Source organism: Dermacentor variabilis, chromosome 4 (genome assembly GCF_050947875.1).
Source record: "Dermacentor variabilis isolate Ectoservices chromosome 4, ASM5094787v1, whole genome shotgun sequence".
Classification (NCBI taxonomy): Eukaryota; Metazoa; Arthropoda; class Arachnida; order Ixodida; family Ixodidae; genus Dermacentor; species Dermacentor variabilis.
Genome location: NC_134571.1, coordinates 42,738,648 through 42,751,337, shown reverse-complemented (window position 1 = coordinate 42,751,337; position 12,690 = coordinate 42,738,648). Strand labels below are relative to the sequence as shown.

Below are 12,690 nucleotides of genomic sequence, written 5' to 3'. Positions count from 1 at the left end.
CACACTCAAGATTTCGTGCCTCAGCTAGGACGCGCTTCGCCGCACCCATCAGCGTTGTTTCGCCTTTCGTCAAAAGGGAGTTAATCGGGCCAGCATGCAGTCTATCGATGATCGAAGCGGAATGTTCCAAGAAACAATGAGAGGAACAACTGATGTACAATATAATAGATCATTCCTCTTTCCACTTGGAGTGAAAGGGTTAAAAGCTAAAAAAAGAAAAGGAAAGTAACGAACTTGTGGACTTTCGAGGCAGCTTGATCTATGCAAAATAATAACGCCGTTAAATGAGGCACTATGTTAAGAACTGAATAAAGACAGAGAGAGAGACGAAGAGGGAAAGGTAGGGAGGTTAACCAAGGACGTGCCCGGTTCGCTACCCTATCAAGAAGTGAATAAACTTATTAATTATGCATGCGCACCAGCACGAGATCTTCGTTGTGATACCCATGATGAAGTGCTTTCATTACTGGCGCGCGAACAGGCAATGGCACCTGATATAACTCGAAGGACGGCCTCTGCGTACGTGGCTCAGCAATGTGTAGTCTGTGCTTAAGCCATGGGCGCAGAAGAGAGCAAACAGAAATCTTCAAGAATAAATTAGCAGCTGTATTTTGGCACTGCAAGAAATGAATCAGCAGGCCCGCGCGACGAACTTCGAAGGAAGAGCTCCGCGGATTCAAATGAAAACTTTCGGAAAACGCCGCATTCTCTCAGTGAACTCGGGGCTGCCTTTTCAAGATGAAGTATAATCTTAAAGAAAAAGTACGGTGGAGCAACTGCTAAACGATGCCGTTCAGCATAGGGATTTCCATTTCGACCACACGATGTCTTTACAGAAAAACAGCGTATCAAGGGCGACTGTTTGCGCGACGTTATCTGTGCGAATCTGCAGCTGTGACAAGCAATTAAATTTGAACTCTTCCACTCATGGGTTTTGTGTCATCTCTGCTGCGGATGATATTCAGTGTGCTTCTCAATAGCCAGATCTTTATATTTTCATCCGGGCAGACAGATTTCGGGCGAAAATATTCACCTCTTTACCCATAGGAATGCCAGTGCGTTGTTATCGTCTAAAGTTCTCCCAAGTGAGTGAAAGAGTCCGCGCTGAAACTTTGTGCGTCCGCAAGAGTCGAAAAATGTCAAAATACGACAAAACAGTGTTCCCCCTTAAAGTTTTGACACGTGGCAACTTATTGTTTTGCCGAAACATCGCCGATAGGGTGTTGCCTTAATTTCTGGATTTGCCGTATCTTCGGACTTAGAAGAATGCCTTGAAAAACAGAAAACTTACTGCACTTCATGATAAATTTGGTAGCAGTGAAAGTTATTGATGTAGAATGTTTTCTGCTGCAGGAATCGAAGCTTCTTTACGGTGCCGGAAACACATCTGGCCAGCTATCGCCAAAGGGCGCGAAGACGGCCTAGCTAGTGGCCCCAGAGACGCGTTTAGCACATAGTCACGTGGGGCTGGCGTTTCATACAAAGGCTTTGATTCAGCTATCAAAACTTGCTACACGTTTTCGTAGCCTGAGAACAACACCGGAATACGCATAGCGCGACATTAGGCGAACGAAAAGGCAATAGTCATTACCTAACCACCGCAGTGTCGCACACGACCGAGACAGGCTGGGGAGGTACTCTGTATGAGAGTCCGCCTAGTGGACATATCCATTTCGTCTGCTGTTGAAGTTCTGATTTACTGGGCTGTGCTGCATGTCCGCAGCCTCCAGCCGCCATAGATAATCAACACCTCAGCAGCAGACGAAGTGGACGGGAATACTTCCCCTCGTTGTTCCATAAACGCGAAAAGCGGCGACTTTTAGGCTCCAGTGTACTTGCAGCGAGATACCGATGTCTTTACAATAACACTGCAAATGAAGCATTCGCGAATGATGTGTTGCTGTACACTATACTATAGCCTGCTTGATACTACATCTTCCTGCATCCTTCTTGATCAGGCACCATTCCGTCTGCCTAGCAGTCTTGCGCGTGACGATATACTGCGAGCATTGGCCATAAATTGGCACCCGCGAACCAACTCCTCATCCCGTTGACAAGCGAGCCTTTTCGGTGGAGTTAAAACGATACACACTTTTACGTGCCTGGGGTTGTTTCTCTGACCGTGGCACTTGCAACTGGTACAGCTTAGCTACTTCCTCTCACTCATCGGAGGGGTATGCGAGAGCGTATGATTGCTTTTGATGTTTAGCGCGAGTGCCTTCAAACGTCATACAAAGATACTAGCACAGATTATGTGCAGCATTGCACTGTTTCACTGCTCTGATAACGCAGCTGCCGTTCACGGTGTAAATCGCACACATCTCCAAATCGGATTCATCGGAACACGAAGCTCGCCCGGTGCGCTCGGCGACGAACAAATGCAGCCCCACTCGAAAAGCGAAACAGGGCATTTTACCTCTGCCCCGACCTGCAGGCACCTTCCGGAACCCTTGGTGTAAGCAAAACACCACCGAACAACAACAGGCATCATGCCCTTGAGGAACCCCCCCTCTCAACAGCGATCGAATCGTCCCCCGGGAAACAGGGCGGCGGAGTCGCAGCAGTGTGGCGGCGGCCTACGGTAGGAGCGTAGGCCCTCGGAGTCTCATAGTGCGGTGGACTGCGTGCTGGGCTGGTGCTCGATCTGCAGCACCATGGACTTAATGTCCTCGGCACTCTTGACGCGCCGGGAGAGCGGCACCAGGATTTGGCTGCCCACGAACACCGAGTTGTGACGCAGCCGATGGAGCCGGTGCAGCGCGGCCGCCCCGCTGCCGTTCGCGTTGGACGACAGGCGGCGCAGCTCGCGCTCCAGCACCACGCTCTTCACCTGCGCGGGAAACCACGGCGACATGTGGTGGGAGGAGGCACGACATCACGCCACTTGGCGCGACAAGCAGGGCTTGCGGATCGTAAAGCGTTTGTTAATTTGCCACTGTTCGCGCAGGCAGACAAATAAAAAAGCGTAGGATTTTCACAGCTGTACGCGTTACTTCTATACTGCTAGAACTAGCACTCCCGGCTGGTAGGAGTAACAACCTTTTGAATATTTAGGCGGACTTTGCAGTAGTAGTAGTAGTAGTAGTAGTAGTAGTAGTAGTAGTAGTAGTAGTAGTATTGCTGTTGCTATAGAAATGCCTTTGCTTAAGTATAGGAAGTGGATGGGAAGAGGGGAATCATTGCCTCAAACCTTGCGAGAGTATTGAAGTTACGTATACAAACCGGCAGAGTTGCTTAATTGGAAGAATTCTTTTACGTGGGCCGATTCCGTGGATTCAATCCACTGCTTACAGCGAATTCATCGTTTCACTGTTTCACTTAGTGAAACAGTGAGCGTGGTCCGCGTGTACCCTAGACAATCGCTGTTGCGCGAGGGCAAAGCGAGCCGCCATCGGGCGCCTACCTGCAGCACGGGTGGCGAGTCCGGCTCTAATTGTTCGTGGTACTGCGGCTGGTAGGGCTCCAACATGCGGATCTTGCCCCACTTGTTGAAGAACAGCAGGATGACGGCCAGCCACACGCTCAGCACGAGCACCACAATCACGATCTCCTCGTCGCGGACAACCACGGTCCGAGACGCCACCACGCCGCTGCGATAGTACGGGCCTCCGGTCCCCGCCGTCGCCGTCGCGCCGCTGCTACTGCTGTTGTTGCTGCTGCTGGGGCTGCTGCCATTGGTGGCTGCTGCCGCTGTTGCTGCTGCTGCACATGTACCAGAGTATAGTAGGCCTGTTTAGCCCTCTTGGCAGCGTTATTTAACTTTTATTAACATTTAACATTTAACTCCGTAGCATACTTACAGCAGAAATCTTAAAGGAGGTGCTCGGGCGAAGCGGTTTCCTGCATGTAGGTGCGAGGCTAGATATTCGTGTAGCTAGCGCCATCTTCCTCCTCTTTCAGAGAGCGTATGATCGACCAGCTACCCCCATCGTTAGCTTAGCACGTGGCGCCTGTTGCGACTATTAAGCGAATGTCATCGACATATGTTTATCGGCGCAGTTCCAGCGGCTTCGTTTTTTTGCTTTGAAGAAAGCGAAGTAGGATAAGGCAACGCTAAAGGTATTGCAAAAAATGAAAAAAAAGGAAACGGGCATACAAATACAAACACCGAGTTTTACGAGTGCTTAAATATTAGATTTCCTTTTCTCCTCTTTACGTCATTTCAGTCACTCCGTCTGAAGCAGCAAGTCCTGCACGAAGCAGGGCTGACATTTTCCGCTTTCATTAAACTCCTTCTTCTACGACACACTCGTGCCGTCGCTGTTTACTACCAAAGCGGGCCTCCCTAAAAGCAAGCACCTCGTCTCGCTGATCTACCACACATTTCCGCAGAAAGAATGCATCTCTCCTCTCACCCCTGCTACTAGCACCTCCGACTAGCAAAGAATACAATCTTCTGAATACTTATGCAGACTCGATCGTATCGATGTTTCTCATCACGGCAACCGCTACTGCAAATTACCAGCGTATTCATTAATTCATGATTGGGTTCCTTGGCGTTGTCGCGACTGTATTCACTTGGCACGATACTTTTGGTACGTGCTCGCTTATTATACCCATCCTTGAACGTTGTCTCTCTGATACGATTCTGTAACGCAGATGGCGAGTCCTAGATCACGAAAGAAACTTGATCGGTCCGCCCTTCACGCCTACACCGCAGCGTACGCGCCACGCTTCTCCGCAACTCGGCGACAGCCTGAGAATTTAGCGCAAGGACCGCCCACAGAACCGCAGTGCATCTGGCCTCCGTGCCACGATGCTCCAAAACACAGTTACCCTCTCTCAGTCATCGCGGTGGATGACCCGCACCTCGTCAAGAAGCCCGGTCAAGTCTCGGATTACCTGAAAAGCGACTGTCCAGGCGACGTCCACGCGAAGGGCTTCTCGCTCGAGGTGAAGGACCCATAATATTCTTTACTGCATGGCCCGCTGTGCAAGGAAGCGAGTGATTACATCGAGCGACACGGCCGCACGAAGTTTCGGATCTCGACAGGTATTAGCGCGAGTAAATTCTTAGTATTGCTCACATTTTATTGGCAATCTAAATTCGTGAATTTCAATGAAAGTTTTTAAGTACAACTACAAGGGGGTCTGCATTGGCTCGAGCCTATACTGAGTTACCTATTACAAGCCACTCTCGACAGATGCCCAGCAGCACGTCCTTCTGACACGGACACAGAATGCGTATCTTCAGATACGCCGGCGACAGTTTGTTAATGTGCCGGAGAAACCAAGAACCACAACTGTGATCACTCAAATGCTAGATATGTTGAAGCTCACGATGGAACTACTGACTGACAACAGACTTAAATTCCTAGACTTGGAGTTGATTTTAGGCAGCACGCTTGTTTGCTGGTCCCCTATGCACCGCATTCACAGAAAGCATTTCTAGCGTTCAGTGCGGCACGCTCGAAATTAGTGAAGAGGGGCGTATGAAAATCAAGCCTATAGGTGCAGCACTGAATAGAGCATGTGCACACCATAGAGTTTCTCACTAAACCTAGAGGGAAATCTGGCGCTGCTGCGCTGTGATATGCATGGGAATGCCGGTATATTGTGGATTCGGATTGGCATCGTTCTCGTAGAGACAGGACACCTTGAAGACGCACTTGGCAAGTACCGTTCCGTCTGTCACAATGATTCATTTTCTACTAGAACAGCACGTGAAAAGCTGTTTTAGCTTTATTATTACGCGAAAACATGTTTTGTTTAACTATGAGAACTTGTTATTGTGTGTACGACTACATGTTACGTAAAAAGTATCAGCGGGCCGCTAAAGTTGGAGGACAGACGACAAGGTTCGCGCTCGTTTTGAAGCAGTTGGTCGTCTGTTCTTGCTTTTCTTCGCTTGGTCATGCATCGTGGGTGAGTAAAGATGTAATATGCGTGAATGCAAACATTTTATGAAGATTTTACTTTGAGAACGCGTTATTTGCGTAGCCATATCCACGTTTTAGACGAAGCCTCTTACAACACCAGCCAACACGAGCCTCGCAGACACATATACCGTCATTCCCATGACGGCACGGTGCCCCATTAAGAAACTCCCATAGACGGTGGCGCCAGATTACCCTCTAGTTGTTATAGTGAGAAACTATATGGTGCACACAGAGTTGAATACTCGTACAGTTTTCAGGCACCAGGAGGCGTGTTACAGAGTGCAGTACAAGGTCTACTACGAAGTCAAGGCGCTGAAAAAGAAACGAAACAAAGGAGAAGCATCTTGACAGTTTCGATAAGAGAAGCATTGCAGTAATTAATAATATTTGGGGTTTTACGTGCCAAAACCACTTTCTGATTATGAGGCACGCCGTAGTGGAGGACTCCGGAAATTTTGACCACCTGGGGTTCTTTAACGTGCACCTAAATCTAAGCACACGGGTGTTTTCGCATTTCGCCCCCATCGAAATGCGGCCGCCATGGCCGGGATTCGATCCCGCGACCTCGTGCTCAGCAGCCCAACACCATAGCCACTGAGCAACCACGGCGGGTAGCATTGCAGTAATTCTGTATGTAAATAAGGTATTACGTAATAAAAAAATAGATAGTTCCTAGGGCAGAGCCGAGTCACGCTTCTCTTTTAGTGCTCATAACTAGCTGCAAAACATGTGTAGAAAGGTTTGGAGTTTCAAGTTCCTTGATTTGCCTATTGCGTGCATGGGGAGGACCCAGGAAAACAAAAGGGGTGCATGAGCAGCTTGAAGAGCCCATCGGCCCATGCAACATAGGCAGCAGTCAACAGCCTGTCCTAGTAAGAATACAAAATCATCGCAAAAAAATCACTTTGTAACATTCTGCATGAGAGTCAAACGTGAACGACAAGACAAAATGAAAGCAATTTACATGATCAAGCCCACACTGCAGGAAGCCGAATTAACATAAATATGCAAACGTCCATATGTCATGCTGGTTGAAAAAAACACAAGAAATAAACAAGATAATTTATGATAGACGCGTTTAACATAGACAAAAATCAAAACAAAACAATTTATGAGCACACATTCGCAAAGGGCAGGAGAGCATATAGCGTTCAAATAGACAAACGATAATAAAAGAAAATTACTTAGAGACTCAGGATAAAAGAGGCAAGTTATGTAAATTGTACAACGGTATCGGACAGCTCTATATACCGAGTGTATGCAGGTCACTCAACAAGCGCGGCAAAGTGTTCGACAGACTTTGCTGGCCATAAGAACATTGTACGTGTTGAAACATGCCAGGATTTCGGTACTTCTGCTGTTATACACCGGTATATTCAAGGGTATATAGAGTAAAAAAAAAAAAAAGGAGCAACCAATACATGCGAGAAAAGGCACGCAAGAAAAGTATGTCGAATGCCACGGCAAAGTTCTCTATACTTGACTACGCATTGTCCTGCGGCCGGTAATACGCGTGCCAGACGGTTCGTTGTATAAACGACTGTCTGAGGGAACACGCAAATTCTTTGAAGGACTCGACAGGAAATAATATCGCCTAGCATTGTACCCAGTGTAGGTGTCGTGCAGATGTCCGAAGGGGGGGGGGGGGGTGCAGATTGTGCGAAAATGCCGCGAGCAGAGCGCTCGGGAAATATTTGATGCCTTTTCGACGCACAGAAAACGAGACCTGCGCATCGGCCCGCCTTCACTGTTTCTGTTCGAGGAGGAAATATCGTATCTGTCGCGATAAGTCTGCTGTACCGTCCCAAACGGCTTTTTATCTTTCTTTTCCTTTTATAAAGTTAGAAGCAAGAAGCAATGAACTCGTACGGTTGTTGGTCAGTGCATGCAATCTGTGTGTCCATCTTATCTGTGTGCTTCACTGGTCATCCACAACTTCAGCGCTCTCCCCGCCTACAGACGCCGATATGAATGAAAAACAAGAAAGTTTGACTCCGCCCTGACTTAATGTTTTTCAAGCGCATTGACAACGAGGACGAGCGAGTTGACACACAAGCGCTAACCCCCGTATTCAGAAATGCATCTTAACTTGATTTTCACGACGCCTGTCGCGAACGCACCGTAAGAAGCGCAATGAGCATCTTTGGCGCGTTCGCAACAGGCGTCATTTATATCAAGTCAAGCATGGGCTTCAAGTCAAGATGCATTTCTGAATACGGCGGTAAGTCACACAAGCGTGACATCACGGCAACGAGCGGATGTAAGTGGCTGGCGCATCTGTGCAAATTCTCCGAGCGCCACCGCATATCTCGAGCCGTCACCGACCGCAGCTTCGCGCAGTCCGCGCAGCAGCAGCGGCCGCTTGGTCGCGCGTGCGCACACATATATACGCACTGGCGGTGGCCGCAGTTCCGGGCGCCACGAAGCGCACCAGGCCGACGGGCGCGTCTGTGGTGCGGTTGGCTCGCGTGGCGAGGCTAGGCGAGGCCCGGGCGAAGACGCGCACCAGGTACTCCGCCTCCGGTTGCAGTCGCTCCAGCAGCACGCTGCGCTGCTCGCCGGAGGCCACCGCCACGCGGCCGGACGACCTGCGCGCGAAGGAGAGGACGAAAGGGAAGATCATTTACTTCGGGCGCTCTTCAAAAGAAACTGCGTCGTGCAGCTGGTTACTAAGCGGCCGAAGTCCGTTGCAACTTTGTTGATAAATTGCAATGCGTTCTCCCAAACTCTGCTCCGCATACAACCTTGCCCTTACCCATCTTCCTCTCACAGTGGGAGAGTCGGAGAGCTCGAAGCGCTGCCTTTGTGCCTCGGGGACCCACCGTACGGGCGTGGTGGGCAGCCCCGTGTGTTCGCATTGATACTTTCTCTCTCTTCTTTATTTCGATCTGGTCTGACGCACTCTGGCTGCTTTTCGTGCCAGGGCAAGCGTTCGTTTGGCGTGCACTTGGCCGAATCAACTGAATCTACAGAGTCCCAGGACACCATCTGCCGTGCGTGGCGTGTCCCAAGGACTACAAGGACTGAGTTCTCTATCAGGCGTTTGAACCAGCTTGCATTGTTCTAGTAGTCCATTAAGAGGAAGGAATAAACAAGCACTGCAGTATGAGCACACTGAAGGAAAGAATTGGTTCCTCCGTACCGCTGCACTGCAGCTCAGTCATCGCATATATAGCAGTCACTGAACTGTGAATAATAGTAGACGAAGCTCACGAACAAGAATAGAGTGCGCTTAGATGGGGGGGGGGGGGAGGGAACACATTACCGCATGCTTGTGGCGCGCCGTTAGCCCTCGCGTCAAGCGACAGGTACGGAGATAGGGAGGGCCGTAGTCAGACATACCGTAAGATACAGTGTCGCACGGAGGTTGTCTCTGTTCGCGATGAGGCAAGACGCGGGCGACCTCTTGCGTGCCGAAAATGTTTTGACCCCAAGCTTTCGAAGGCAGGAACGGAGAGATGCGGCAAGGCGGCAAATGACCCAACCAACCGAACGGGCCTTTACGCCACTCTGAGATAAATGACTGTACTGTCCGGCTCGGCGACCGCGACGACGTCGCGCGCATTCTTGCACGAAGCGATGTGCAGGAGCCGGCAGCGTGGGCGCCTGGTCGATAACCATCCCTGCACGAGGCACGGCTGGCGTGCGCGTCCGCATGGATGAGAAATGCACCAAGGAGCACGCTCACGCACCGTTGGCTTAGTTTAGAGATGCGTGTGCGACGGTGAAATTGCGGTCTCGAGCGGTTTAACCGTGCAAGCAAGCGTGCGATCTGTTCTTATTTTTTTTCTCGAAATCTTCTTTTCTCAAGAAAAGTGGATTAGAATTTTTCAATACAAACAGTTAAACTCAATACGCAAAGGCAGTACAATACGGCCACTAGAAGAGCAGTCTATATAGTTCGAAAGTTGTCGACAAGAAATGATGACGCACACTATAGTCTCCACGCGTCTGTACCAGCAATTTTCTGATGCCACGCATGTTTTGAAATTGTGCAACTGTAAACATAGTAAGCCGCAGGGCTGACATATGCACCTTCATCAGCATTGCAATTTACTATTTTGTTGTGGTCGGTTATCCATGGTGCAAGCACAGAGGCGTTTTCTCTCTCTATTTTTGTTCTTCTTCTTTTGTTTTCAAAGTACGCAAATAAGCTTTGCAGAAGTCAGCAAGGCATAGTAAGCTTTATAAAAAGGAATGGTGGACGTCAACCATCACTCCAAAGCAGTTTATTTTTTTTTCTCTTTCTGCAGTTTAAAGAAAAAGAAAAAGGGCATTGGGTTCAAATGGTAAGCGTAGATTTCAATTTCGCTGAAACGCACTCTAAAACGTCAGCACTGAGGGAAGTTATTAAACGTGGACGCGAAGCTCTTGCGCGTTGTTTCCGTCCGAGGACATGGCGTGACAGCGACGATGGAGCCGTGTGCCATGCATACCCCCACATCTGCGCTCCCCCAATGACTGCACGCGGGCGCACTCGTACACAAGCACAGGGCAATATACGCGAACACGCTAGCCACTCTTAGTGCGAGCACGCCACGGATTGCGCGCACGCGGCGTCGCGAACCTGTAGAGTCGCCAGCCTCTTCTCAACGCAATACGCGCTCATCACGTGAGCGCATGCAGGATTGACATGAGAGAAGTCGTAGGATGCGCGAGGGGAAGCTTAACCAGGATAACACTCGGTTTACTGCCCTATAGTGAGGGAGAGAGACGACGAGGAGGAAAAGGAAAAGCGACGTCTTCGTTTACACGAGCTCGACGCGAGCTGCGCCGAATCGGGAGACGGCGTGACCCAGGCCGAAGCGACCGCTTCTATACGTGTACGTCACCACGCGGTCCGAGCGAGTCAAATCCGCCCCTCGCAGTCGGGCTGACGCGACCCCGCCAGATTTTACACAAATCCGGCGACTGGATTCGAGATCAGAGATCTCGAGATCAGGAAAGCGTCGATCTCGACCAGCTGGTCGGCTTTCCGCTGATCGAGAAGTCTCGAGATCAGGAAGCTATGCGCGCTTGTTCACACCTGTACTTTTACACACACGTGCACTGAAAACACATTTTTGACGATGCTATTTTCACTGTTCGTCCCGTCAGCGCGGCGGACAATAGTTGGTAGAGTAGCCGTCGCAGTCCGATCTTTAATGAACTAAAATAAGTTACCTACATTTTGCTTTACTGATTTTACTTTACTGATGTTAAAGCCATGTTGTAATGGCAGTATATAGCTGAGAGGTGTTGCACCAGACTAGAACAACTTACACTAATTTAAGGACGCCATATGTTTAGACATTCGTCGACAAAAAATTGCGCACTCCAGTACCAAAGCAGGGTGTGCAAGCCTTGTTGGGAGCACTGCCCAGCATATTCTCAACGTTGTTATGACTCAAAGCACCTCGCTGCGAGGCGTCCAGTCCATCGGCACACGTCAGCACCGCAAGCGACGGTAGGTCGCAGAGACATGATCCTCGGAAGATAAAATGATAATAGGCGCGCGTAGGTGTTCAATCGGTCGGCGCAAAGAAACCAAACGAGGCGAGGAGCATGACGTGGGCAGTTTTTCCGGCGCTCTCTGAGCAGACGCCCTTAGAGTGCCGACTGCTGCGGTTTTCACACCAGAAGGCGACAAAGGCGCTGCTGTAATTCCTCTGGTCAAGCGACCTGTGTGAGGGAATGTGACACTCCAGCGTTCCTTCGTGTGTGTTCTTCGTGTGTGCCTCATTCTGTTTGTTCTTTCAAGTCCCCCTCTTTCTCTTAGTGCTTGTTTCTTCTTAATCTTTGTCTCCCGTCACCCAGTGCAAGATAGTAAACTGGATACCTATCTTCCCGTTAACCTCCTTGCCTTTCGCATGTCATGTATATATATATATATATATATATATATATATATATATATATATATATATATATATATATATATAATCATAACCAAACAAAGACACCAAAGACAACAGAGGGGAAATTACTTGTACTGACTAATTGAATTAAAAAATTATAAATTAATGGAAATGAAAGTGGATGAAAAAGCAACTTGCCGCAGATGGGGAACGATCCCACGTCTTCGCATTACGAGGCGATGCTCTACCTATTGAGCAACTGCGGCGCCGTTTTCCCATCCACTTTCTGGGGTATTTTTTTGTTACTACTAGAACTAACCCAGGAAGTGTTAGCCAGCGCCACCACTCACAAACCTTGGCTGCCGATGGGGAACATCTTTCCTGTCGCAGGCGTCACGAGTACGTGTTCTTTTTTGCGTGAAGTCAGCTGTTCAATAAACCCACACATGCTAACAGAAGGCATCAATGTTGTCGGATTCGAGACACTCGTTATGTAATGGACGGGAAGAAAGGGGTTAATCGTGGGGCCAGATGTTTATTAATCATATCACAAGAAGCCAACAAAGACATCAAGGATAACACAGGGTAAATTACTTCTGGAAAAGCCCTAACAGTGAAACAAGAAATGAAGTTGATTTCACACTTTCTGCCGATCCCAGCAAAGTGCAGGATGTAGAAGTGTTAGCTAAGGTAAAGCGCAGTGATCATAAGATAGCGAGCCTAGGGCGAGGATTCACTTCAGACCAATTCAGATTGGCGCTTGCAAACGAATATGCAGCCTTAGAACAGAGAGATGAAGATGACATAGAGGCGATGAATGAACTCGTAACTGGGCTGGCTTCAGAAGCAGCAATTGAAGTGGGAGGTAAGGCACCAAGGCAACCAGTAGGTAAACTCTCCCAAGTAACATATGACCTAATCAAGAAAAGACAAATAATGAACGTGTCCAACTCAATAAATCAGATAGAATACGC

The 12,690-nt window shown here is 49.0% G+C and overlaps 1 protein-coding gene across 1 annotated transcript in view; it reads right to left on the bottom strand.

Moving 5' to 3' along the window:
- Window positions 1–585: 585 nt before the first annotated feature.
- Window positions 586–12,690, bottom strand: part of LOC142577639 (uncharacterized) — a 35,730-nt gene continuing 23,625 nt past the window's right edge. Inside the window, exons 4-6 of the mRNA XM_075687116.1 lie at window positions 8,274–8,467; window positions 3,404–3,702; window positions 586–2,830 (exon numbers count right to left, since the gene is read on the bottom strand). Coding sequence (XP_075543231.1) covers window positions 2,606–2,830; window positions 3,404–3,702; window positions 8,274–8,467 — 718 coding nt within the window. The 3' untranslated portion in view covers window positions 586–2,605. The remainder of the gene's footprint in view (window positions 2,831–3,403; window positions 3,703–8,273; window positions 8,468–12,690) is intronic.